The sequence below is a fragment of the Hemitrygon akajei genome, chromosome 7 (genome assembly GCF_048418815.1).
Source record: "Hemitrygon akajei chromosome 7, sHemAka1.3, whole genome shotgun sequence".
NCBI lineage: Eukaryota > Metazoa > Chordata > Chondrichthyes > Myliobatiformes > Dasyatidae > Hemitrygon > Hemitrygon akajei.
Genome location: NC_133130.1, coordinates 102,927,288 through 102,951,976, shown reverse-complemented (window position 1 = coordinate 102,951,976; position 24,689 = coordinate 102,927,288). Strand labels below are relative to the sequence as shown.

The following is a 24,689-nucleotide window of genomic DNA, read 5'->3' as shown; positions in this document are numbered from 1 at the left end:
CAGAACCTCTCCCATCCCCATTGATGATGCAAAGATCATCACCAGAGGCTCAGTAGTCTCCTTGCTCACCTCCCAAAGCAGCCTGGGGTACATCTCAGCCTGTCCCGGCGACTTATGCAACTTGAAGCTTTCCATAAGCTCCAGCACATCCTCTTTCTTGGTATATGCTCGAGCTTTTCAGTCTGCTGCGAGTCATCATTACAATCACCAAGATCCTTTTCCATAGTGAATACTGAAGTAAAGTATTCATTAAGTACCTCTGCTATTTTCTCCGGTTCCATACACACTTTCCCACTGTCACACTTGATAGGCCCTATTCTTATAGTATAAGAATTCTTATAGGATAGGTCCTATCCTATTCCTCTTGCTCTTCACATACTTGTAGAATCCTGCCTGCCAGAGCTTTCTCATTGACCCTTCTGACTCTCCTAATTTCCTTCTTAAGCGCCTTTCTATTAGCCTTATAATCTTCTAGATCTCTAACATTACCTAGCTCGCTGAACCTTTTCTAAGCTTTTCTTTTCTTCTTGACTAGATTTATTACAGCCTTTGTACACCACGGTTCCAGTACCCTACCATAACTTCCCTGTCTCATTGGAACATACCCATGCAGAACTCCACACAAATATCCCCTGAACATTTGCCACATTTCTTCCGTACTTTTCCCTGAGAACATCTGCCTGTCCTTCCTGTCAGTCTGACTGCATGGGATCTTTGCACCTGTCCTATCCTGAGTCCCTTCACTCTGGTTCCCACCCACCTGACAAATTAGTTTAAACTCTCCCCAAAAGATCTAACAAACCTGCCCGTAAGAATATTGGTCCCCGTCAGGTTCAGGTGCAACCCGTCCCTTTTGTACAGGTCACACCTCCCCCAGAAGAGATCCCAATGATCCAAGAACCTGAAGCTCTGCCTCCTGCACCAGCTTCTCAGCCACACATTAACTTGCTAAATCATCCTGTTTCTACCCTCACTGTCGTGTGGCACAGGTAGCACTTAAGAAATTAGTACCCGGGAGGTCCTGCTTCTCAGCTTTCTACCTAGCTCTCTAAAATCTCTTTTGCTTTTCCTTCCTATATTATTGGTACCAACATGAACAAAGACATCTGGCTGCCTCCCTCCTCTCCAAAATGTTGTGGACATGATCCAAGACGTTCCTAACCCTGGTACCTGGGAGACAACATACCATTCCGGTGTCTCGTTCATGCCCACGGAACCTCCTGTCTGCTCCCCTGACTACAGAGTCCCCTATCACTAGCAGTCCCCTCTTCTCCCTTTCCTTACTGTACCATGGACCGATGCTCAGTGCCAGTAACTCTGAATTCAAAACTAAACATCTGGTTTAAGACCCTGGAATCCATCTATTCTATTTTAAGACATTGCCAATATCAAACTGAATATAAAAATTTGTTAAGCCTTTACTTACCTACTTAAGTTTAGTATGTAGGACATAGGATATTACTACACAGTACATGCCCACAATGTTGTGCTTTCCCTTTAACCTACTCAAATATCAATTTAATACTTCCATTCCACCTAGCCCTCCATTCGTCTATTAAATGTATCTGTCTCTACCACCACCCCTGGCAGTGTGTTCCATGCACTTACTACTCTCTGTGCAAAGAACATTTCTGACATCCCCTTATACTTTCCAGCCAAGTCCTTAAAGTTATGCCCCTTTGTATTAGCTATTTTCACACCGGGAAAAGTCTCTGGCTGTCCACACAATCTATGTCCCTTATCATTTTGTGTGGTTCTATCAAGTCACATCTCATCCTCTTTCTCTCCAAAGGGAAAAGTCCTAACTCCCTCAATCTATCCTTGTAAGGCATACTCTTTAATCCAGGAATCACCCTGGTAAATCTTTAACAAGAGAAAATCTGCAGATGCTGGAAATCCAAGCAACACACACAAAATGCTGGAGGAACTCAGCAGGCCAAGCAGCATCTATGGAAAAAAGTACAGTCGACGAAACCCTTTGGTAGGACTGGAAAAAAAAACTGAGGAGTAGATGTGAAAGGTGGGGGAGGGGACAGCGAAACACAAGGTGACAGGTGAAATCATGAGAGGAGGGATGAAGTAAAGAGCTGGGAAGTTGAATGGTCAAAGGGATACAGAGCTGGAGAAGGGTGAGTCTAATAGGAGAGGACAGAAGGCCATGGAAGAAAGGAAAGAAGGAGCAGAGGGAGGTGATGGACAGGTAAGGAAATAAGATGAAAGAGAGAAAAGGGGATGGGGAGAGGGAAAGGGAAAAGGAGATGGGGAGGGGGAAAGTGAGAAGGAGATGGGGAGGGGGAAAGGGGATCGCTATTTGATTTATTTTATTTTTATTTTCTTTAGAATTTCAGCACAGTAACAGGCCCTTTTGGCCTAACGAGGCCGTGCCATCCAATTACATCCATCTGACCAATTAACCTGCTAACGTGTACGCCTTTGGATGAGGGAGGAAACTAGAGCACCCGGGGAAACTCACGGGGTCACAGGGGATAGAGTATGTACAAACTCCTACAGACAGTGGCAGGAATTGCAACCGCGTCAGTGACGCTGTAACAGCTAGAGGACCCAGGGAAACTCACGTGGTCACAAGGAGTAGTGTATGTACAAACTGCGGCAGGAATGGAACCCAGGTCAGTGAAGCTATAACAGCTACCTTGCAACCTCTCAAAAGCTGACACATCCTTGCTATAATGAGGTGATCAGGTCTAAAGACAAAACTCCAAGACAGCATACATAAAATGCTGGAGGAACTCAGCACATCAGGCAGCATCTATGGAAATGAATAAACAGTCAACATTTCAGGTTGAAACCCTGCTCCGAATGTGGTGTAATTATAGTTTTATTAATTCCCCTGACTAATGAAGTGAAAATTAAAATTTGTTGCCTACTCAAAAACTCTAACAGGCCGGGCTGTCAAAACAGGACAATGTGCTTAAGTATTAAGTTCTAACTCCATAATTCTATTTTGAGACTTGATTGCTTCAAGTGACAAGCCATTCAATCCGAGAATCATTTTTGTGAACCTGCTTTGAACCCTTGCCAGTTTCAGCACATCCTTTGTAATGTAAGCAGGAAGGTAAATGGAACGTTGGTCTTCATTGCTAGAGGGATTGAATTTAAGAGCAGAGAGGTTATGCTGGACTATACAGGGAACTGGTGAGTGTGCTCCTGGAGTACTACGTGTGGTTCTGGTCTCCTTACTTGAGGAAAGATATACTAAATTTGGAGGTTTTGCAGATGAGGTTCAACAGGTTGATTCCGGAAATGAAGGGTTTAGCGAGTGAGCAGAGATTAAGTCACCTGGGAATATATTTGCTGGAATTTAGAAGAATGAGAAGGAATCTTATAGAAACAAATAAATTATTAAAGGGATAGATAAGATAGAGGCAGGAAAGTCATTTGCAGTGGTTAGTGAGACTGGAACCAGGGGACATAGCCCAAGATTTGGAGGAATTAGTCTGGGACAGGGATGAGGAGAAACTGTTTATCCTGGAGAGTAGTGAATCTGTGGAAGTCTCTGCCCAGGGATTCAGTACAGGCTTTCTCATTATATATTTAAGACACAGTTTTTTGAGTAGTAGAGGAATTGAGGATTATGGGGAAAAGTAGGTAGGGGGAGTTGAATTCACGGCCAGATCAGCGGTGATCTTATTGCATGGTGGAGTAGTTCGAGATCCCACATGGCCTATTTCTGCTTCTGTTTGTTACCTTTATATGTAGTTTAGTTTCAAGATCACTAGTATTTATTTTATAATTGATTATAAATTTACAATGACCTATTAACCTACTAACTGGTATGTCTTCAGACTGTGGGAGGAAGCTGGTGCACCTGGAGGAAACCCATGTAGTTCACAAGGAGAATGTACAGACGGAAGGGAATTGAACTCTGAACTTTGGAACACTCTGAGCTGTAACAGTGTTGTGCTAACCACTATGTTACCATGGTGCTGGCTGCATCTTTCAAAGTTTTCACCTCTTCTCTAAATGTCTTCTTGCTCATGAGCCATCTATAAGTTGTGAACCATGTGCAGCCTGCAAAGTAAAAATTTTTTTAAAAGTGAAAAGGACTAGTCCAAGGAAAAACACTGGGACTGGACATATAAAGAGTAATAGATAGATAGATAGATACTTTATTCATCCCCATGGGGAAATACATTTTTTCCAATGTCCCATACACTTATTGTAACAAAACTAATTTCATACAATACTTAACTCAGTAAAAATATGATATGCATCTAAAATCACCCTCTCAAAAAGCATTAATGGTTTCATCTGCTTTAAATTAATATTCTTGCCCAATTTCAAAGTAACTCCTCTGGCGCAGGTGAGAAGCCCAATTCCTCCACTGCCTGTAAGGAGTTTGTACTTTCGCCTTGTGACCTCGTGGTTTCCTCCTGATGCTCTGATTTCCTCCAACAGTCCAAAGACCTGCCATTTGGGAGGTGAATTGGTCATTGTAAATTGTCCTGTGATTAAGCTAGGGTTATGTTGGGGGATTCCTGGGCAGCGTGGCTTGAAGGTCTGGAAAGGCTATTCTGAGCTGTATCTCAATAAATAAACTCCACAAAGGTCTTGTCATCATTGCAGCGACTGGATCCACAGAACACTTTCACTCACATACACTGGAAAGGACTGAAATAATGGCTGTAACTTCACTTGAGGAGATAAAGTGTGTTTCGATCATGCTAAGAAGCCTATGTAAACAGTAAGTTTTCAAGAGATAGAATGCTACAGTTGCAACAGAATCATTCTTTACTTCTGTAGTTAAGCATACGAAATGGAAAGAGTTGATACAAACTCTCATGCTTTCTCCACCAGTCTGATGTATGCTGGCCTCAACTCTTCATTTGTACCAGATCACAGTCCTTGATTCCACGATTTTTCAAAGATTTATCTAACTCCATCTTAAATACTTATAATGCTTACACAACCGGCTGGAGTATGTCTAGGGGAAAATTCGTCCACCCGCTAAACCGCGCCTCCCGTATACGTGGATGCTGTGAAATACACGCTAATACAAACTCGCACACACAATATCAAGGGCACACCAGGTATGTTTACAGAATACACTTTATAAATCTTACTAGAACTATGTGATTAATAATGATACAATATATATGAAGGGAAAGAAAATAAAGAAAAGGTGCCAAAACTGATCAAAATTCAGTCAATTAGTGCACACTGTTGGAACTCAATCATCAAATCCTCCGAGACCCTCTTCACTCTTCTCCGACCTCCACGACCCGCGCACCTGGGATCACCCTCGGTGATCGACCAACAGTGCCGCACTCGTCCACCTTTCTCGCCGTCTTCTTCACGACTCCCAAAAAGACCGCACAATCCCAGCTCCCAGACCCACAAGAGAAAATAACATCCAACCCAATTGGTTAACAAATGAATACAATCCCTGTTATCAGCAACTTAAACCCAAGCAAGCTTCGAGAGTGCTCTGCAAGAAAAGCACTCTCTCACCAGTTATCATAACAAAGAAGCAGTTTTACTTTTAACAAAGAAGCCATTTTGAATAACATACGCAGTACACTCTCCCCCCCACCACCAACAAAAGTCATGCCCTCATGACATTAACAGAGTTCCCCAAGGCTTCTTGCAAAACACAAAACCCAACCCAGGTGCAGAAAGCAGTGATATAACTGCCCAAGGGCGGTAGAGATCACACCCGGTTCTCCTGGCACTGCATATATCAACCGCTCCGGGGGGGTGCCTACTTCTCTGAGACTTCCGTACCTCCTCTGCCGACCCTTCCGCCTCAGACACCACAGGGGACACCCCAGATCGACCTGTCGGATCCTCACCCTCTCCCTCACTGGGATCCCTCTTCACCTGAGAACCCTCTGTCTCGCGTTCGGGTTCCACCCTCTCTCCCCACAATGCCGGCTGCAACTCAGTCTGCCCATCAACACCCTCCATCCTCTCACCTAACTGAGTAGGGGAAGGGCCAGGAGCCTCTTCTTTCGGTACTGGGCAATTAGCAAACGGAAACAGGGGCCACACATCTGAATCATTGTCTTCCGAATCGGTATCCCTTTCCGGGGTGAGGACCGGTTCTGTCTCATCTGCAGCAGGCTCTTCCCTCGCCCCGCGCCCTCGCAGAGTCCTCGTACTAGGCGTAACCTCCTACTCTGGCTCTTTATCCACCTGCACTGCTTGACTCAGGGGCAGCAGGTGATTCCGATGGAGTACCTTGACAGGACCCTTCCCATCCTCAGGTTTCACCCGGTAAACAGATAGGTTCAGCATCTGGCTCTCTACCACATACCTCTCTATCAATGGCCGCCCATTGATCTGCCAACTTGTGCTTACCAGGTAGTCCTAAATTCCGTAAAAGGACCCGGTCGCCCGGCAGTAATTGAGCGAACTTCACTTTCTAATCATATCTCCTCTTATTCCTCTGATTCTGCTTGATAGCCGCCGCCTCGGCCAACTCGTACGCCATTTTCAACTCTCTCCTCATATCGGACACATACTTCAGATAGTGCTTCGCAGGTAATTCACCCGTCTCAGTCCCAAAACACAAGTCAATGGGCAACCTTGTTTCCCGCCCGAATATCAGATAATAAGGCGAGTACCCTGTAGCATCATTGCGAGTACAATTGAAACAGTGAACCAATGTGTCGACTCCACTTACTTTTCTGACCAATCTCCAGTGTCCCGAGCATATCCAACCGTGTCTGGTTAAATCTCTCGGGCTGAGGATCACCCTGCAGGTGATAGGGGGTGGTCCTGGATTTCTCAACCCCAAGTAATTCATGGATAAGCCGGCTCTCAAGGTCCCGTCCCTGATCACTATGGATCCGCCTGGGAAGGCCATAATGAACAAAGTACTTCTCCCATAACACCTTCACCACTGTAGTCGCTTTCTGATCCTTTGTGGGAAATGCCTGAGCATATCGAGTGTAATGATCCGTGATGACTAAGACATTTGCGGTGTTGCTGGTGTCTGGCTCAATCGACAAGAAATCCATACACACCAGGTCCAGGGGTCCCACACCCTGCAAGTGCGACAAAGGAGCCGCCGGCACAGGCAGGGTCTTCCTCCGGATGCAACGACTGCACTTCTTACAGTATTCTTTGACCTCCCCCCTCATCCGGGGCCAGTAGAACCGGTCCTTGAGTAATCCATAGGTCTTTTCCATCCCCAAGTGCCCAGAATCATCATGCAGTGCCTGGAGCACAGTCTTCATATACTCCTCAGGCATGACCAGCTGCCAACGCCAGAGTTGGATTGGTCCAGAGGCGCCGTGACCCGGTACAAGACTTGGTTCTTCAACTTTAACCGAGGCCACTCCTTCAATAACAGAGGCACTGAAACATGTTTCGCCTTCTCGGCCCACGCCACATCCCCTTTCTCCACCGCCTTCCACACAGTGCCAATGCCCGGGTCACTTCGCTGAGCAGCTGCCACTTCCCCCAGACTTAGTTCCGGCAACTGTTTAGTCTTCAGTGCAGTCAGATCACAGTAAACTTGGGGCAGGGCATCATCAAAAGCCCCCAAGGGGTCCACTGGTCACTCCGGCCTCCCCCCTCCCTCGGCCTTCACGGTGATAGCAAACTTTCATTCCATGGCTTTCACTCCAGGAGCAGGAATGCTCTCCTATTCCTCATCTGTCTCCTGTTCCCCAGGCTCCCGACGTGACAAAGCCACCGAATCAACATGCTTGCTTCCCGGCTGGTACTTCAGGCTGAAATCATATACCGACAACGCTGCCAACCACCCTGTGGCGTCCAGTTTCGCCGAAGTCAGGATATAAGTGAGAGGATTGTTATCCGTTCTCACCTCAAACTTGGCTCCATATAGGTAGTCGCTCAACTTGTCCACCACCGCCCATTTCAGCGCCAGGAACTCCAACTAGTGAGTGGGATAGTTTCTCTCAGATGGCGACAAGCTTCGGCTGACAAACACCACCGGTCTCAATGCATTTCCCTGTTCCTGGTACAGGACAGCACCTAGACCCTCTCAGCTGGCATCAGTGTGCAGCCCATATGGCTTCTGGGGATCGGCAAAAGCCAACACCGGGGCCTGAGTCAGCGCCCTTTTCAGAGATTGGAATGCCTCCTCACATTTATCATCTCATTTCGATCCAAAAGGCTCAATCGGGTTCCAGTATCCTCCTGCGTCTTGCCCCCGGTCCCCCTTCCTTTTCTTCCCCGCAGGTGGATAGCCACACAATAGCTGAGTCAACGGGTGACACATTTTAACATATCCTTTCATGAATCACCGGTAATACCCACAGAACCCCAAAAACGAGCATAGGGTGCTCACTTTCTGGGGTCTCTGCCAGGTGGTCATGGCGTCTATCTTAGTCGGATCAGTAGCCACTCCCTCTCACGAAATGATGCAGCCAACATTGCCGATCGATGACTTACAGAACTGGCATTTGTCCAGGGAAAGTTTCAACCCTTCCCCCTTAAGCCGGCTTAACACCTTCAGCAGCCTCTCCTCATGTTCCTCCAAAGTAGATCCAAACACTATCAGATCGTCCAGATACACCAGCACCTCAAGCAGGTTCATATCCCCTACAGTCTTCTCCATGAGCCTCTGGAAGGTGGCTGGGGCTCCCGATATGCCTTGGGGCATTCGTTCGAACTGAAAGAACCCCAGTGGGCAGATAAAGGCCATCTTCTCTTTATTGCCCTCACTCATCAGGATCTGGTAATATCCACTCCTCAAGTCCAACACACTAAACCACTTCGCTCCACTCAGGCAGGCCAGCGCGTCCTCAACCCTTGGGACGGTATACTGGTCAGGGACAGTTCGCCGGTTCAAAGTCCGATAGTCCACATACATACGTATCCTTCTGTTCTTCTTCCAGGCCACTACTATTGGGGACGCATAGGGGCTTCGGGACTCAGCGATGATTCCAGCCTCCTTCAGCTTGCACAAGTGCTGCCACACATCTTCCACATCTGCAGGGGCCAGTCGCCATGACCTCTCTCTGAACGGGGTGTCCTCAGTCACTCGGATGGTATGGCGAGTGCTCTTGGAGCAACCCACATCAAACTCGCCACGAGAAAAGACAGCTTCCAACTTGGTGGACATCTTCTCCACCAGCCTGTGTTTCCACTCCGGCGACACAGGAGAATTCCCAAAGTTAAAAGCCTCAGTGGTCAGCTTTCCTTGGTTTTCCAGTCCTTCCCCTTTAGTGGCCCTCACCGGTGCACCAGACATTACCGTCACTGGGAACAAATGTGCCAGCAGCATCTCTCTCTTAAAGGTGATTTCTCTCTCCATAGTGTTCCTGACACTCACAGCTATCCGCCTCGCATGTACCACCGCTGGCCTCTGTACTTCAGGCCTCACCAGCACCCTGGCCGGAAAACGTGTCTCCCCCTCGAGATCTTCCGGGGCATCTACTAACAGGGCTTCGCCTGCCGGCACTCCGGGGACTCTGGGGGTCCCCATCACGAGTGCCATCTCCCCTGGTGGTATCACCTTAGGCCTTGCATGCGTACACCACACTGTCCTTCATTTGCACTCTGGATCCAGCCCTTGGGGGTCACCCCATCTTTGAACACCGCCCGAAACACTGGGTGTACCAAAAGGGTCTCCAGGAAGTTCTCCCCCACTTTCTCCTTTCAGGCTCCCAGAAGCCGTCCCACAAGGGGGGAGTTAGTCCCCACCAGAAGGGCAGTGCCATCGGTTTCCACCGGGTCCGGACACACCAACACCAACGTCTCAACAGCTTCAGATACTCTCACATCGCCCTCCGAGAATTCCAATCTCACTGACAAGTACCCATCATACGGATAATCCCCCTCGCTCACACCCCAAATCTCCAGTGCGTCAAATGGGGTTACTAGCAGGTGCTTTTGGTATTTGTTGTAGAACAACCAGTACAATAAGGTAACCTGTGATCCTGTGTCGAGAATGGCTTTTGCGTAAACTCCCTCTATCCGTAGGCACATACTGGAATGGGGTCCCACCAGCCCCTCTGGAATAAAGGCTTGGGCTTTCAGTGGTCCCCTGGCTGATTTCTGGGAACGTGTTCCTCCAGAGACTCCAGTCCGTTCCCTCACTGAGTCTCTCCTAAGTTTCCCGACACCTCTCCCTTCTTAGTCACCCAGGGGCTTGCCCTCCACGGGATGCCTTGTCTCTCACAATCCCACCGAAAGTGTCCCTCCTCCCACAGCTGTAGCACACCCTTGGCCGCTCACAGTCCCGCCGGAAATGCCCCTTTTTCCCACAGTTAAAGCACACGCTACCCGCCGCCCCTCCTCTCCCAGGACGCCCGCCACTCCCAGCCCACTGCGCGGGTCATCCTCCGGAGGGGGTGCTCTCCCTGTCCTTCCCCTCAAACGGGGAGGGGGGGGAGGTCCCTACTCCCCTGGGACCTCTTGGTTTCTCAGTCCTCCACCCGGCCACCACTTCCTGTATCGCGGAGGATCACTCCCGGTGGCCCGAGCCCCTTTTCTGGCCCAATGCTCTCTCTTCCTCCCGCACCTCTCTAATCAACTGCCCGAATGATGGAGGGGGGCCCTTTTTATAAGACTGCCAGAGACTCCACTCCACCTTGTCCTCCTCCAGGGAACCACTGAATATCTGACTCATCCTCACTCTAGCCACGTCATGCGCCTTCACTACCCCCCGGCGCCGCAACCCCGTAAGCATTCTCTCCAGCCGAAGTAAGTATTCTGAGATCTTTTCTCCCCTCTCTCTTGCTCTATGTGTTGAAACTCTGCTTAAAGCAGCCAGGGATCCCCTGACAACCCAAACGCTCTCTCCAAAACTTCTAAATACTCCTCCAATGAAGCCACGGGTTTTTCAACTTTCAATTCCCGGACTATTTTGGCTGCCGCACCCCTCAAATTTCTCACCAATCGCTGTCTCTTCTCCTCATCCGAGCCTGACCACTCCTCTAACAACAGGGATGTATGTTCGATCCAAGTCTCATAGCCAACCTCCCAGTCCGGAGTAGGCATGGCTCCTGAGAAAACCCCCAGCTTCAGCTGTGGCCTCTCGGCCGCTCCCACCAGGGAGTTAAGGGCGGCTGCCAGCTCGGAGGCCTCCACTCTATCTGGGGGGCGGGGCCTGGCCCAGCCTTCCCACTCTGACCTCCCTTTACTGGTTACTGGCACCTCCCCTGGGGTCAACTCTAGCTCCTCCTCCGGTGTCTCCTCACCTTCGTCCTCCAAGAGGGTGTGGCGGCCCCATGGCCCTGCCTCCCCCGAGATGCTGACCGTCGCTGGCAGTTCCAACGTCCTGACGTCAGCACTTGTACGAACCAACACCCAGCTTCCCTCCATCTCTTTACCGCACCTCCGTGCTACCAGTTCTATCTGCCCCATACCTTTGACCAAACTCAACCCCCGCACTAACGCACCATCCGAGACGTGAAAATCCACCCGGCTTACCACACACCCATAATGCACCAGTTTACAATCTTATCTCTATCCATCTCTGCACTGTGGACATGTGCGATTTACACAGCTACCGAAAATTCAATCCCAGATGAACCCCCACAAATGTAACGCTTACATGACCCGCTGGTGTATGTCTAGGGGAAAATTCGTCCACCTGCCAAACCCCGTCTCCTGTATACGTGGATGCTGTGAAATACACGTTAATACAAACTCGCACACACAATATCAAGCTCACACCAGGTACGTTTACAGAATATACTTTATAAATCTTACTACAACTAAGTGATTAATAACGATACAATATATATGAAGGGAAAGAAAATAAAGAAAATGTGCCAAAACTTATCAGAGTTCAGTCAATTAGTGTACATTGTTGGAGCTCAATCATCGAAACCTCCAATACCCTCTTCGCTCTTCTCCGACCTCCACGACCCACGCACCTGGGATCACCCTTGGTGATCGACCAACAGTGCCACACTCATCCACCATTCCCGCTGTCTTCTTCCCGACTCCCAAAAAGACCGCGGAATCCCAGCTCCCAGACCCACAAGAGAAAATAACATCCAACCCAATTGGTTAACAAATGAATACAATCCCCGTTATCAGCAACTTAAACTCAAACAAGCTTCGAGAGTGCTCTGCAAGAAAAGCACTCTCTCACCAGTTATCATAACAAAGAAGCAGTTTTACTTTTAACAAAGAAGCCATTTTGATTAACATATGCAGTAAATACTTATCTAGATCGCAAAAGTCCCTGAAGTACAGATTTCAATATAATCACCATCCTCTGCAAAAGAAAAATATCGTGCACCTTTGCTTTATAACAACCCTGCCCTTTTATGTGTTCCTTTCCTTCAGACCCTCCCACTTCCTCACAGGATCTTCTATGTCTCAATATCATCACCTGCATTCTTCTGAACTCTGAAGAATACAGACCCAAATTGTTAGCCTCTCTTGATAGGACAACCCTCTCATCTCAAGAATTAGCAATGTTCATCTCCCTTAGACTGCATCCAATGTTACTGTATCCTTTTTTTTCCAGGAAAGGGGACCTAAACTATTCCAGGTTGGATTCACCAATATCCTGCACAACTGTAACTAAACTTTTAATTCTTTAACTCCAAACCCTTTGCAATAAAAGCCAATATGTCATTTTCCTTCTTAAGTACTTCTTGCACTTGCTAACGTTTTGTTATTCATGCACTGGATCACCAAATTCCCTTGGAACATTACTTATTTGCAGTTAGTTTCCATTCAGGTTACAATCTGCCTTTTGATTTCCCTTACCATACATGATAAGTAGAGTCATGGAATCATAGAGCACTACAGCACTGGTACCTTCCCTTTGGCTCATCTATTATTCTGCCTGGTTCACTGACCTACACCTGGACCCAAACTATCCCACCCATACACGTGTGAAAACTTCTTTTAAATGTTGAACTCGACCCCGCATCCACCTCTTCTGTGGGGTGCTCGTTCTATACTCTCGTCAGTCTCTGAGTGAAGTTCCCTTTTCATTGCCCTTAAACATTTCACTTTTCACCCTTAACCCATGATCTCTGGTGGTAGTCTCACCCAACCTTAGTGGAGAAAGCCTGCTTGCATTTGCCCCTCATAACTCTGCATATGTCTTTCACATCTCCTCTCATTCTCCTACACTCATGGAGTAATGTCCTAACTTATCCAATCTTTCCTTATAACTCAAGTCTTCCAGTCTCATTAACATCCTTGTAAATATTCTCTGCACTCTATCAATTTTATTGGTATCTTTCCTGTAGGTGGATGACCAGGACTGCACACAATACTCAAAATCAGGCCTCACTGACATCTTATACAACTTTGACATAACCTCCCAGTTGACCACAAACTCCCCACATTAAACTGAGCTTGCCAAGTTTTTGCCTGTCAGTCAAAATTCAGTTTCATCCTCATCATACTATGCTCTTCCACCTCCTGTGCCATCAATAAACTTGAAACCATGCGTTTGTCCCTTTCTTCAAGTTGTTGATATCAATAGAAACTAACTGAGGGCCAAGAAATGATCCCTGGGATACTCCTCTCATCTTATGATTTCAGTGAATTCCAGCTAGTTTGCTTTCACGGTGAAGCTGATTACACAGGAATCAGAAGCTGCTAAACATGGATTTGGAAGCTTTGCAAAAATGCCTTTACAAAGTAGGAAAGCCGAAGTAACCATAGAATGCTGCCCATCTATTCCACTTGGTTGCATGCCATTCCAAACCAAAAGACTGGGACAGCATTAGAGTAACACACAAAATACTAGAATAACTCAGCAGGTCAGGCGGCATCAATGGAGAGGAATAAACAGTCGATGTTTTGGGCCGAGTCCTGATAAAGGGTCTTGGCCCCTAACATCAACTGTTTATTCCCCTCCATAGATGCTGCCTTATCTGCTGAGTTGCTCCAGTATTTTACCTGTGTTATTCTGGGTTTCCAGCATCTGTAGAGTTGCTTGTGTTTATAATTTGCTGCTCTAGTAGGACAGAGATATAAATGTTTTTAAATTTCAATAGCTGCAAGGTTAACAAGCTTTACCTTTGTCTTGTTGAACCCAGTCTGTGGATTTCATATTGCGAAGCTGATTTCTTAAATTGAACACATTAATTGAAGAGCTGGAGGAATAATGATCCATAATTCGGCTGAACTTCCAGGCAGGGATCCATTCATCTTCTATCACACCTGATAAGCTTGGAAAGGTATAAAATATTGTCTGTAAGAGATACAAGAGATGTATGAGCTAGTAAGAGAACCTCAAAGTTCTGGAGACACAAGAGACTGTAGAAAACCAACACCAAGGCTGTTTACAAGAAGGGGATGTGCAGGCTGTTTTCTAAGGAAGCTGAGATCCTTCAAAGTGTGCAGCAGGATGTTGGATATCTTTTCCAGTCTATTGTAGCAAGTGCAGTCTTCTTTGTGGCTTTATGCTGGGGAGCAGCATCGGTGCTGGTGATACAAGAAGACTAAATGAACTCATCAAAAAGGCTGGATCCGTCCTTGGCTACAACTTGAACTCTTTTGAGTTAGTGGTGGAGAGGAGGTGACTAAACAAACAGTCATCCATTATGGACAATCTGACACATCCTCTCCATGACCTACTGAATAAGCAGCAGAGCACCCTTTCAAACAGACTCATTCAGCTCTGCTGTCATAAGGATCATTACAGAAAGTCTTTCCTACCAAATGCTATAAGCATATACAACAGTTCATCTCTGTGCAACAGGAGAGCACACATCATTGTTCAACAATCTGTTTTATTATTTTGTATATTATTATTGCACATTATTGCACGGTATTGCACATTACACATTGGTAAATTATTACAGTATATATAATTATTATTCTGTACTTTATTAGCTAATATTATTATTTATTATTGCTAATTGTGTGTTTTTAAATATTGCTGCTTTAATGAAATAGTTTCCCACTCGAGATCATTAAAGTACTTATAATTATTATTATTAAAACTACAAATGTCAATCTACTTTACTCTTCGAGGCAGCAGGAAGGAAATTATAGGCCAGTTAGCCTGACCTCAGTAGCTGGGAAAATGGTGGAGCTGACTGTTAAGAATGGGCTTTTGGGGTGCTTGGAGCACATGGCCAAGGGCAGCAATAGTTTCATTAAGGAAACATTTTGCCTGACAAATAGGTAGGAATTATTTGAATAAATAACAAGCAGAAGAATTGCTGTATGTTGAGTACTTGGATTTTCAGAAGAGTTTGAGAAGGTGCTGTGTAAGAGGCTGCTTAGAAAGATGATAATACAGGAAAGATACTAGCATGGATAGAGCACTGGCTGATTGGTAGCAGGCAAAGAGTAGGAATAAGGAGAGCTTTTTCTGGTTGGCTGCCAGTGACTAGTGGTGTTCCACAGGGCTCTGTGTTGAAACTGCTTTGTCAATGAATTGGATGATGGAACTGATGGCTTTTTGGCTAAATTTTCAGATGATATGAAGTTAGCTGAAGAGCAGGTAGTGCTTAAGAAGCAGGGAGGCTGCAGAAGAACTTAGACAGATTAGGAGAATGGGCAAAGAAGTGGCAGATGGAATACACGTAGGGAAGAGCATGGCCATGCACTTTTCTAGAAGGAAAATAGGCATAGAATACTCCAAGGTGCAAAGGGGCTTTGGAGTCCTTGTGCAGGATTCCCTAAAGCTTAACTTGCAGGTTGAGTCGGTAGTGAGGAAGACAAATGCAGTGTTAGCATTCAGTTCGAGAATATAAAAATAAGGATGTAATGCTGAGGCTTTATGAAACACTGATGAGGCCTGACTTGGAGTAGTGTGAGCTTCTTTTTTAATAAAAGATATGCTGACATTAGAGAGGTTCATAAAAATAATTCCGGGAATGAAAGTCTTATCATATGAGTGTTTGATGGCTTTGGACCTGTACTCACTGTAATTTAGAAGAATGAAGAAGTATCTCATTGAAAACTAAAAAATGTTGAAAGGCCTAGATAGAGTGGATGTAGTGAAGATGTCTCCTATAGTGGAGCATCTAGGAACAGAAGGCACAACGTCAGAATAGGGAGAAATCCCTTTAGAATGGAGATGAGAAGGAATTTCTTTAGCCAGAGAGTGATGAATCTGTGGAATTCACTGCCAAAGGCAGCTGTGTAGGCCAGGTCATTGGGTGTATTTAATACAGAAGTTCATGGATTCTTGATTAGTCAGGGCATAAAAGGTTACAGGGAGAAGAGAATGGGGTTGTGAGGGAAATGGATCAGCCACGATCAAATGGCGAGGTCGACTCAATGGGCCAAATGGCCTAATTCTGCTCTTAGGTCTCATGGCCTTAAGGACTTGGCCGCCTTTTTGAACTGCTACAGTACGTCTGATGAAGGCATCCCTACAGGGCAGTACACAAGGGAATTCCAGCATTCAGACAAGTGATGATGAAGGATTGGCAATATATTTCCAATAATGGTGTGCAACTTCTTGGTGATATTGCAGGTGATGGTGTTTCCATTGAGCTGCTGTCTTTGTTCTTGGAATATAGGTCAGGGATTTGAGATTTAGTATCATAAACTGAAGTCAACATTAATTATAATTCATATTGTAATTTAAAATGGTAGACTCATTTAGCTGTATACATGTGTATGGTTAGTTAAATGACAATGAATTGAATTTGAACTTGAATTACTGTTTTTAAAAGACATTCGGTCAGACACATGCATTCAACAAAGTTTAGAGGGAAAAGCGCTAAACGCAGGTAAATGGGACCAACTTGGATGGATATCCTGGTTGATAAGGATGAGTTAGGCCAAAAGGCCTGTATTACCCTTTGACTGTAGATCAGTTGGTTACTACTGATTCATTGCTGTATCAGATGGCCCAGACAAAGTACAGTAGATGCGTCTACAGTTCTAAAACAAATTACGATGGTTATGTTAAAAGTACCGTATAAATGCATCTGGCCTTTCTCTTTACAGCGCATTAAATGTTGCAGACCAGCTGAAATGGGAAAAGCCCAACTAAAAAAAAACACTTTACCAAAATCAATATTTTATTAACATCTGGAAAATTGTCAGCCCCTCCTCTGTACCTCTAAACTGTAGTCTTCCACAGGTTGGAATTTTCTAAAAAAGAAATGGTCTTGAATTCTCTGCCAGTTCCTTCCAGCATTCCTTAACAAAAAATAAGGAAAAAAAACTTCAGATTTTTTTTTCCAAAGAGCAAAGCTACAATACAAAACATGTTGCTCAACCTTTCAAAATATGATCATAATTAGTAGGAAATTAGAATATCTAGTTAAATAGAAAAGCAAAAGTAACATAAGCTATTTTATAATCTTTGCCAGAGGTTACTGAGTTCTTAATGCAATCATTATGTAATACTTCAGCAGATTACACAAGGGTGATCCACTTTCTGCACAGTAAATGACTCCCCTCTGTTACCTAAGCCACCCAACATACATCTGTCATTACATCATACTTACAGCTAACAATTTACAGAATACGTCAAAAGCTAAGGCACATCATTTACAGAGCTAGGCAATTTCCAAAGTCAAAAGGAAGAGTTATCCTAGATTCCCAAGTGAGGTTTACAGTAGCCATAATGGAGAAGAACTGTCATTAAGAATAATGTTCTGTTGAACCGTGTGAGGCGAGAAACTTTAGAAAGGAGAAAAGATAAGAACACAATTTTAGAGTCTTGTCAACTTACGTTACAGGATCCTACCTGGATTAGAGAGCATGGCTTATGATGATAGGTCGAGAGAGCTAGGGCTTTTCTCTTTGGAGCGAAGGAGGATGAGAGATGACATAATTGAGGTGTACAAGATGATAACATAGAAACCCTACAGCACAATACAGGCCCTTCGGCCCACAAAGTTGTACCAAACATGTCCCTACCTTAGGAATTACTGGGCTTACCCACAGCCCTCTATTTTTCTAAGTACCATGTATCTATCCAAAAGTCTCTTGTTACGGTACGTGTCTGGCAACAATGAATATAGAGTTGAGACAGGTTTTTTTTATAAACAAATAAACATTTATTTAACTCTGCTCATCCAAAAATGAAAAGTATACAAATGACTAACTTAACTGGAGGTTAACTGCTATACAGCAACTCGAACAGATCTTAAAGCGATAAATGCGAACACAGTTCTTAAAGTGGTAAATGTGAAAGTCCAAATGATTTACACAGTCAATTAGGAGAGACTTTCCTGAAGTAACGAATTCCTCGACGACGTGACGTTATGGCTGATCCCAGCCGAAATATGCCTTGCCCAAAAGACTCACGATGAAGGAAATAAAAACGGCTTAAAGGAACTGACCTTTTCCTTGGCGAATAACACTGCCCCAACCCTTTCTGCTCTTACAAGGCAGGGGTTATCTCGGATGCAGGTTACTATATCCTGAACGAAGATACAATAAGGTCGATCCTGTATTAAACCGCCAACACCAACTTTACTCAATCCTTCGGGTTTCCTTACTTCAACAAATTTTTCACTCTCCAACTGAATTACCAAGGTAGATCAAACCAAAACTGGCAATGTTTGGTGAAACTGCCAGCAATAACCTTTGAGACTTAAGATAGAAAGTAAAACTCCACTTTAAAACAAAACTGCGTCATTAAACCAAATACTCAGCATAACAGAGTAACTGACAACTTAAGCAACATCTCAACACAAAAACTCCTGCGTCACAGCAGGCTGTCCAGTTTTATACTTGTTGGAACAGGCCATCACATGACCTCACACTAGCGGGAAAATTACAACATGTGACCTCACACTGGTGGGAAATTACATCACCCCACCATCACAAGACCATTACATCATGCTCACCAGATACTCAATTACATCATGCTCATAAGACAGTCACCAGATACCCACGGGTTATGTAACACCTCCCTTCAAAAAAAAATAAATTTTGGTCTTTTATGAGCAAAATTTTAACAGTTATTTACAAAAAACAATACAAATGTATAAAATCTACAATGTACACAATATACATAGTATTATCATACAGCACCTTACAAATTAATATATAGGAGTGTTACAGATGTTAAAATACCACTCCATAAAAAAATTACATTGTACATTCAACATCTAGATAAACTGTCAGCAATCACATTATTTTTGCCTTTAACATGAGTTATCAAAATATTATACTCCTGTAACATCAGACTTTGTTGCTAACTTGAAGCTTGATTTATTACCTAAACCATTTTCCTTAACCAAGCCCGGACCTACAACATAACCAAGCTAAGTCACAGTAGCATGACCAAATTCACTTTTAGCTAAGTTAATGGTTAAGTTAGCTTTTGTTGGTTAAGCCTTTCAAATAGTTTCTCCACCACAGTAATATTTGCTTCCCAATTATCATTTCCTTTATCTAAATCATCAATATAGGCATCTGTATGCATCTGTATCTTAATCATCGGCTGGAAAGTACCTGGGGTATTCTTCATCCCAAAAGGAAGAATATTATATTCATATAACCCAGATGGGGTTACAAATGCAGAAATCTCTCTACCTCTATCCGTCAATGGAACACACCAATACCTTTTTAACAAATCAATCTGTGTAAGAAACTTTGATTTTCTGACTTTATCCACACAATCATCCACTCTAGGGATTAGACACACATCTATTTTTGTTACAGCGTTCACCTTCCTGCAGTCAGTACAAAACCGACTACTACCAGGCACCGTAACTCAAGGTGAACTCGAATTCGAATTAGAAGGTCTAATAATATTATTCTCTAACACATACTTAATTTCTTTCTCAGTAAGTTCACATTTTTCCATGTTCATCCAATATGGATGTTGCTTTATGGGTTTGGCATCTCCAACATCTACATCACGTGAAGCTACTGTGGTTCTTTTAAGAACGTCTGGAAATAAATCCCTATAGTTAAAAATTAACTGCTTCATCTGCCACTTCTGCTCTGGCTGTAAATGAACTAATTTCTCATCAATATTTTCCAGAATTGTTGAGTTTGGTAATCTGGCAGAAATAATATTGGGTTTAAAATGAGTTTCAGATGAATCATCTATTAAGTTCCTAGTGAGATCAGGCTCATTATTATTGATCACAAAAGTCATAGTAACAGGCTGTTTCTCATAATATGGTTTTATCATATTTATATGATAAAACTGGGTTGGCCTTCTTTGATCCGGTCTTTTTATTACATAATCCACATCATTAACTTTAGACATAATTTCATAAGGACCATGAAATTTAGCTTGTAAAGGGTCCGTTTGCACCGGGAAAAGAACCAACATCTTATCTCCAGGCTTAAATGACCTCATTCTAGCTTCTTTATCATACCAGGTTTTCATTTTCTCCTGAGCCGTTTTCAAATTTTCCCTGGCTAGGCTACAAGCTTTATGTAATTTATCCTTAAATTTTAAAACATAATCTAGCAAATTAGTGTGTACCTCTTTATTAATCCATTGTTCTTTTAATAAGGCCAACCCCGTTACTGAATTTTCCTCCACCTGTAACCATGAAGGGCAATTCTGGTCATCTATATCATAAATCCAAAAAGTAATATAATGAATATTAATTGCCCAATAATAAAATCTGAAGTTTGGTAAAACCAGTCCTCCATTTTTTTTGGTTTTTGCAATAAAAGTTTATTCACTCTAGAGATTTTATTATTCCAAACGTAAGACAAAATCTTAGAATCTATTTTATCAAAAAAAGTTTTTGGAACAAAAGAGGGAACTGCTTGAAATATATATAAAAATTTCAGTAAAATAACTATTTTTATAGCATTTATTCAACCTATCAATTACATCAACATAGGCGACCATTTAGAAAGCTCCTGTTGAGTATATTCAACTAAATGGGAGAAATTATACCTATGTAGGTCATTAAAATTTTTGGTAATTTTGATACCAAGGTAAGTGAAATGGTTTTTAGCAATATTAAAAGGTATTTGATCATAATAATCAGAATAATTATTAATAGGAAATAATTCACTTTTATGTAAATTAAGTTTATATCCAGAGAAAATACCAAATTCCATAAATATAGATAACATAAAAGGAATATATTTCCTAGGGTTTGAAATGTAAACTAATAAATCATCCATGTATAACGAGACCTTATGTAATTTATCCTCTCTCTTAATACCCTGCACAGAATTAGAATCCCTAAGAGCAATAGCAAGTGGTTCTAAAGCCAAATTAAATAATAAAGGACTAAGGGGACAACCTTGACGGGTTCCTCTATATAATCTAAAATAAGGAGATCTTTTGATTTTCTTTAACTTCTTTATTAGGAGCTCCCCTTCCGTTTTCGCTCTCCAGAATAGGTAGACAAGCTCTCAACCCTATTGTTAAACATACTTTAAAAATCTGGTTTCAGTTTTGTAGATTTTTTGAATTAAATGATTTTCTATTTTCTAGTAATATTTATCTAATTTCTTTTTTAAACCATCAATTCTGGATAAGGCTTTTTTAACATGGAAAATTAAGGGAATAAAAACTTAATTAGATTTGTTTTTAGAGGACTGTTTAATGTTCTTTTCGCAGTTGATGGATAAATATGACATTTCTAATACACATTTTTTCAGATACTTACAGGTTAGGGATTTTTTACGTGATTTTCTACCAAATTACCCCTTGGCCTGCTCTTTAAATTTGGCTTATGCTATTTTTCAGCTTAAACCATTTCAAAAACGATTAATAGCTATCATTTATAAACAGTTAATGAATGCTTGCATGTTGCCTAATGATAGGATTCAACGCACTTGGGAAATAGAACTTCAACATTCACTTTCAGATAATCAGTGGAGTAAAATTTATTATCTAGTCAATAATTCATCTATCTGTGCATGCCATATCTTAATTCAGTTTAAGATAGTGCACAGGGCCCATATGTCCAAAGATAAATTGGCGCATATTTTTCCTAATATAAGCCCTATTTGTGACAGATGTAACGCAGAAGTGGCTACTCTAACTCATATGTTTGGCTTAAATAATTTTTGGAAGGATGTGTTTGGAATACTATCTAAAGTTATAGATCTGGATGTTCAACCCAATTCACTTACAGCAATTTTTGGGATCATTCCAGACAAAGCAGGCAGTGTGTCTGCTTCCGCTCAACATATGATAGCCTTTTCAACTTTACCGGCTAGTAGAGCTATCTTGCTATACTGGAAAGACTCTAACCCACCTACTGTTTTTTATTGGCTCTCCTCCATTATGTCATGTCTAAGCTTGGAGAAAATTAGAAGCCAGACATTTGATACATCTTTTAATTTTGAACAAGTCTGGCGACCCTTTATTCAATATTTTCACGATTTAATTTATTTTTTGTTTATTTATTTTTCTTTATTCTCTTTAGGGAAAATCCTTATCCGTGAATGTTCGGAGATGAGTAGAAGGATGTTTTTTTTCACTTTCTCTTTTTTCTAATTTTATCCTCAAATGGACTGCCCAATCTTTCTTTTCTTTTTTTTTGTTCTGTTTAGTTGGTGGGGGTTTTTTCTTTTATTAAATAAAATTTCCAATCTTTTTTTTAACGATTGTCAAAAGGAGTTATGTTTTTTTTATTATATTGTATATATAACAGCGTAACATTTTACCTATCTACTTTTGACAATATATACTTGCTTTTTTTACGCTGTTTATTTGTCTTTTGTATTATCTGTTTGCTAAACTTCTCCTCTGATTTGTATATTCTTTACTGGAAAATCAATAAAAAGATTGAAAAATAAAATGAAATAAGGCCAAAGGTCTCTAACTCTTTGCCCAAATACAAGGTCAAATGGACTAAAACCTAATGATTCCTGTACTGACTCCCATACTGCAAATAGACCCTCATCCCAATCATTTTCATTTTCTACACAAAATCATAGTCTTGAGGGTAGAATGAAACCTCTCCAAGGCTCCTTGCGATTCTGGATGGTATGCAGATGAGGTAATCTGCTTAGCTCCCAGTTTGTAAACTATCTGTTGAAACAAACCGGACATTAAATTACTACCTTGATCAGATTGCATTTCCTTAGGCAACACGAAATAAGTAAAGAATTTTATAAGAGTCTTTATTACAGTTTCAGTCGTTATATTCCTAAGTGGTACTGCCTCTGGAAACCTAGACGTAGTGCACATGATGGTCAACAAGTATTGATGGCCAGTTTTTGTTTTTGGTGATGGGCCTACACAATCTATAATAATTTCAGAAAACAGTTCACCAAATGTGGGAATAGGTTGCAGTGGGGCCACTGGAGTAACTTGATTATGTTTACCCACAATTTGGCAAGTATGACACCTTCTGCAAAATGTCGCCACATCTTTTCTCAAACCAGGCCAGTAAAAATGTTTAAAAACCTTGTTCACAGTTTTCTTCACCCTTTGATGTCCACCCAAGGGCACACTATGAGCTAAAGTTAAAATCCCATTCCGATAAATTTTAGGAACTACTGCTTGGTGCCTTCCATTCATCACTCGCAGGAATTGTAGGTGCTCTCCACTTCCTCATTAATACTTCTTTCTCAAAATAATATCCTACTGGCACCTTATCAATTTCACTATCCGGGAGAGCCTGTTCCTTTAATTTGATAATCTGAGGGTCTCTACTCAGATTCAGACTTACCCCAAGAATCTTAATCAAACAATGAAGGTAAGAAAGTTTCTGACACATCCTCAAAACTCGAATCCCAAGTTGAACAGTCATGGGTAACAACCTCATCCAGCACATCAAGCTTTTTAGGCATAGTTAGAGTTACAACACAGGAGGAATCTGTGTTAGAATCCATCCGTGGTTCCTCTGACTTTATTGTCAAATGCACTTCAGAAAAAACTTGTCCATCTGCTAAGTCATTCCCCAACAATACAGAAACATCATTCACAGGTAAGCTGGGTTGTAGTCCTACTTTAACAGGTCCTGTAACTAACCCTGACCTTAAATTTACTCTATGCAAATGTACAGGCATAAGGGCACTCCCAACACCTCGTATATAATTTACCTCACCAGTGTCAGACTCATCATTAAACTTTAACATACTGTCTAACGTTAGTGATTGAGAAGCTCCAGTATCCATAAGGATTTTTATTGGCACCAGAGTGGATCCCTCTTTCAAGGATACAAATCCTTCGGTTATAAAATAATCATATCCCCTCTTAACTTGGTCAGACTCTGACAAGGCTTCATTTGTATTTATCGAACCCTGTGGATTTACAGGGGTTTCAATATGTTGCACACAAGCATCTGGGACTGCTTCCTTATCATTCCACTTCAATCGGAAACAGGTAGTTATTACGTAACCAGGTTTCTTACAATAATTACAAATGGGACCAAACTGTCTTTCCTTCACATGTTATCCTTCCTCCTTACTTTTCTCACTAACTTCTGATTTAATTTCTAGTTTACCTTGACTCTCTGTGCTATTTTTCCTTTTAAAAGTTCTACCCTGAGGAAATTTACTCTTATAGATTAAAGCATACTCATCAGCTAATTTAGCAGACTCCTGCAATGTAGCAGTGTCCCTCTCATTTAAGTATGTTCTTACTTCAACAGGGATGACCTTTTAAATTCTTCCATTAAAATCAACTCTTTTAATTTATGATATTCCCCATTCACATTTTTAGAGGAAACCCATCTCTCAAAACAGACAGCTTTATCATAGGCAAATTCCACATAAGTTTTTTCCACAGATTTCTTCAAATTTCTGAATCATACTCTATAAGCTTCTAGAACCAGTTCATACACTTTCAGTATATGCTGCTTCACAATATCATAATCGAGTGCTTGATCAGCAGTTAAAGCTGTATAAACTTGTTGTGCCTTGCCTTTAATTACCCTCTGTAACATCACTGGCCATTTCTGAAATCAGAG

The 24,689-nt window shown here is 42.5% G+C and overlaps 1 protein-coding gene across 6 annotated transcripts in view; it reads right to left on the bottom strand.

Annotated features, from left to right (window-relative positions):
* Positions 1–24,689, bottom strand: part of LOC140730748 (probable methyltransferase TARBP1) — a 384,497-nt gene that overhangs the window by 129,080 nt on the left and 230,728 nt on the right. For 5 of the 6 annotated variants that reach the window (XR_012099667.1, XR_012099666.1, XR_012099668.1 and 2 more), the window contains exons 25-26: positions 16,941–17,022; positions 13,933–14,107 (exon numbers count right to left, since the gene is read on the bottom strand). Coding sequence is in view for 3 of the 6 variants with exons in the window: in XM_073051593.1 (XP_072907694.1) it covers positions 13,933–14,107; positions 16,941–17,022 (257 nt within the window). In the remaining 3 variants the exon portion in view is untranslated. Of the gene's footprint in view, positions 1–13,932; positions 14,108–16,940; positions 17,023–17,913; positions 22,805–24,689 lie in introns of those variants that run through there. The other variant, XM_073051594.1, reaches the window with a different exon arrangement.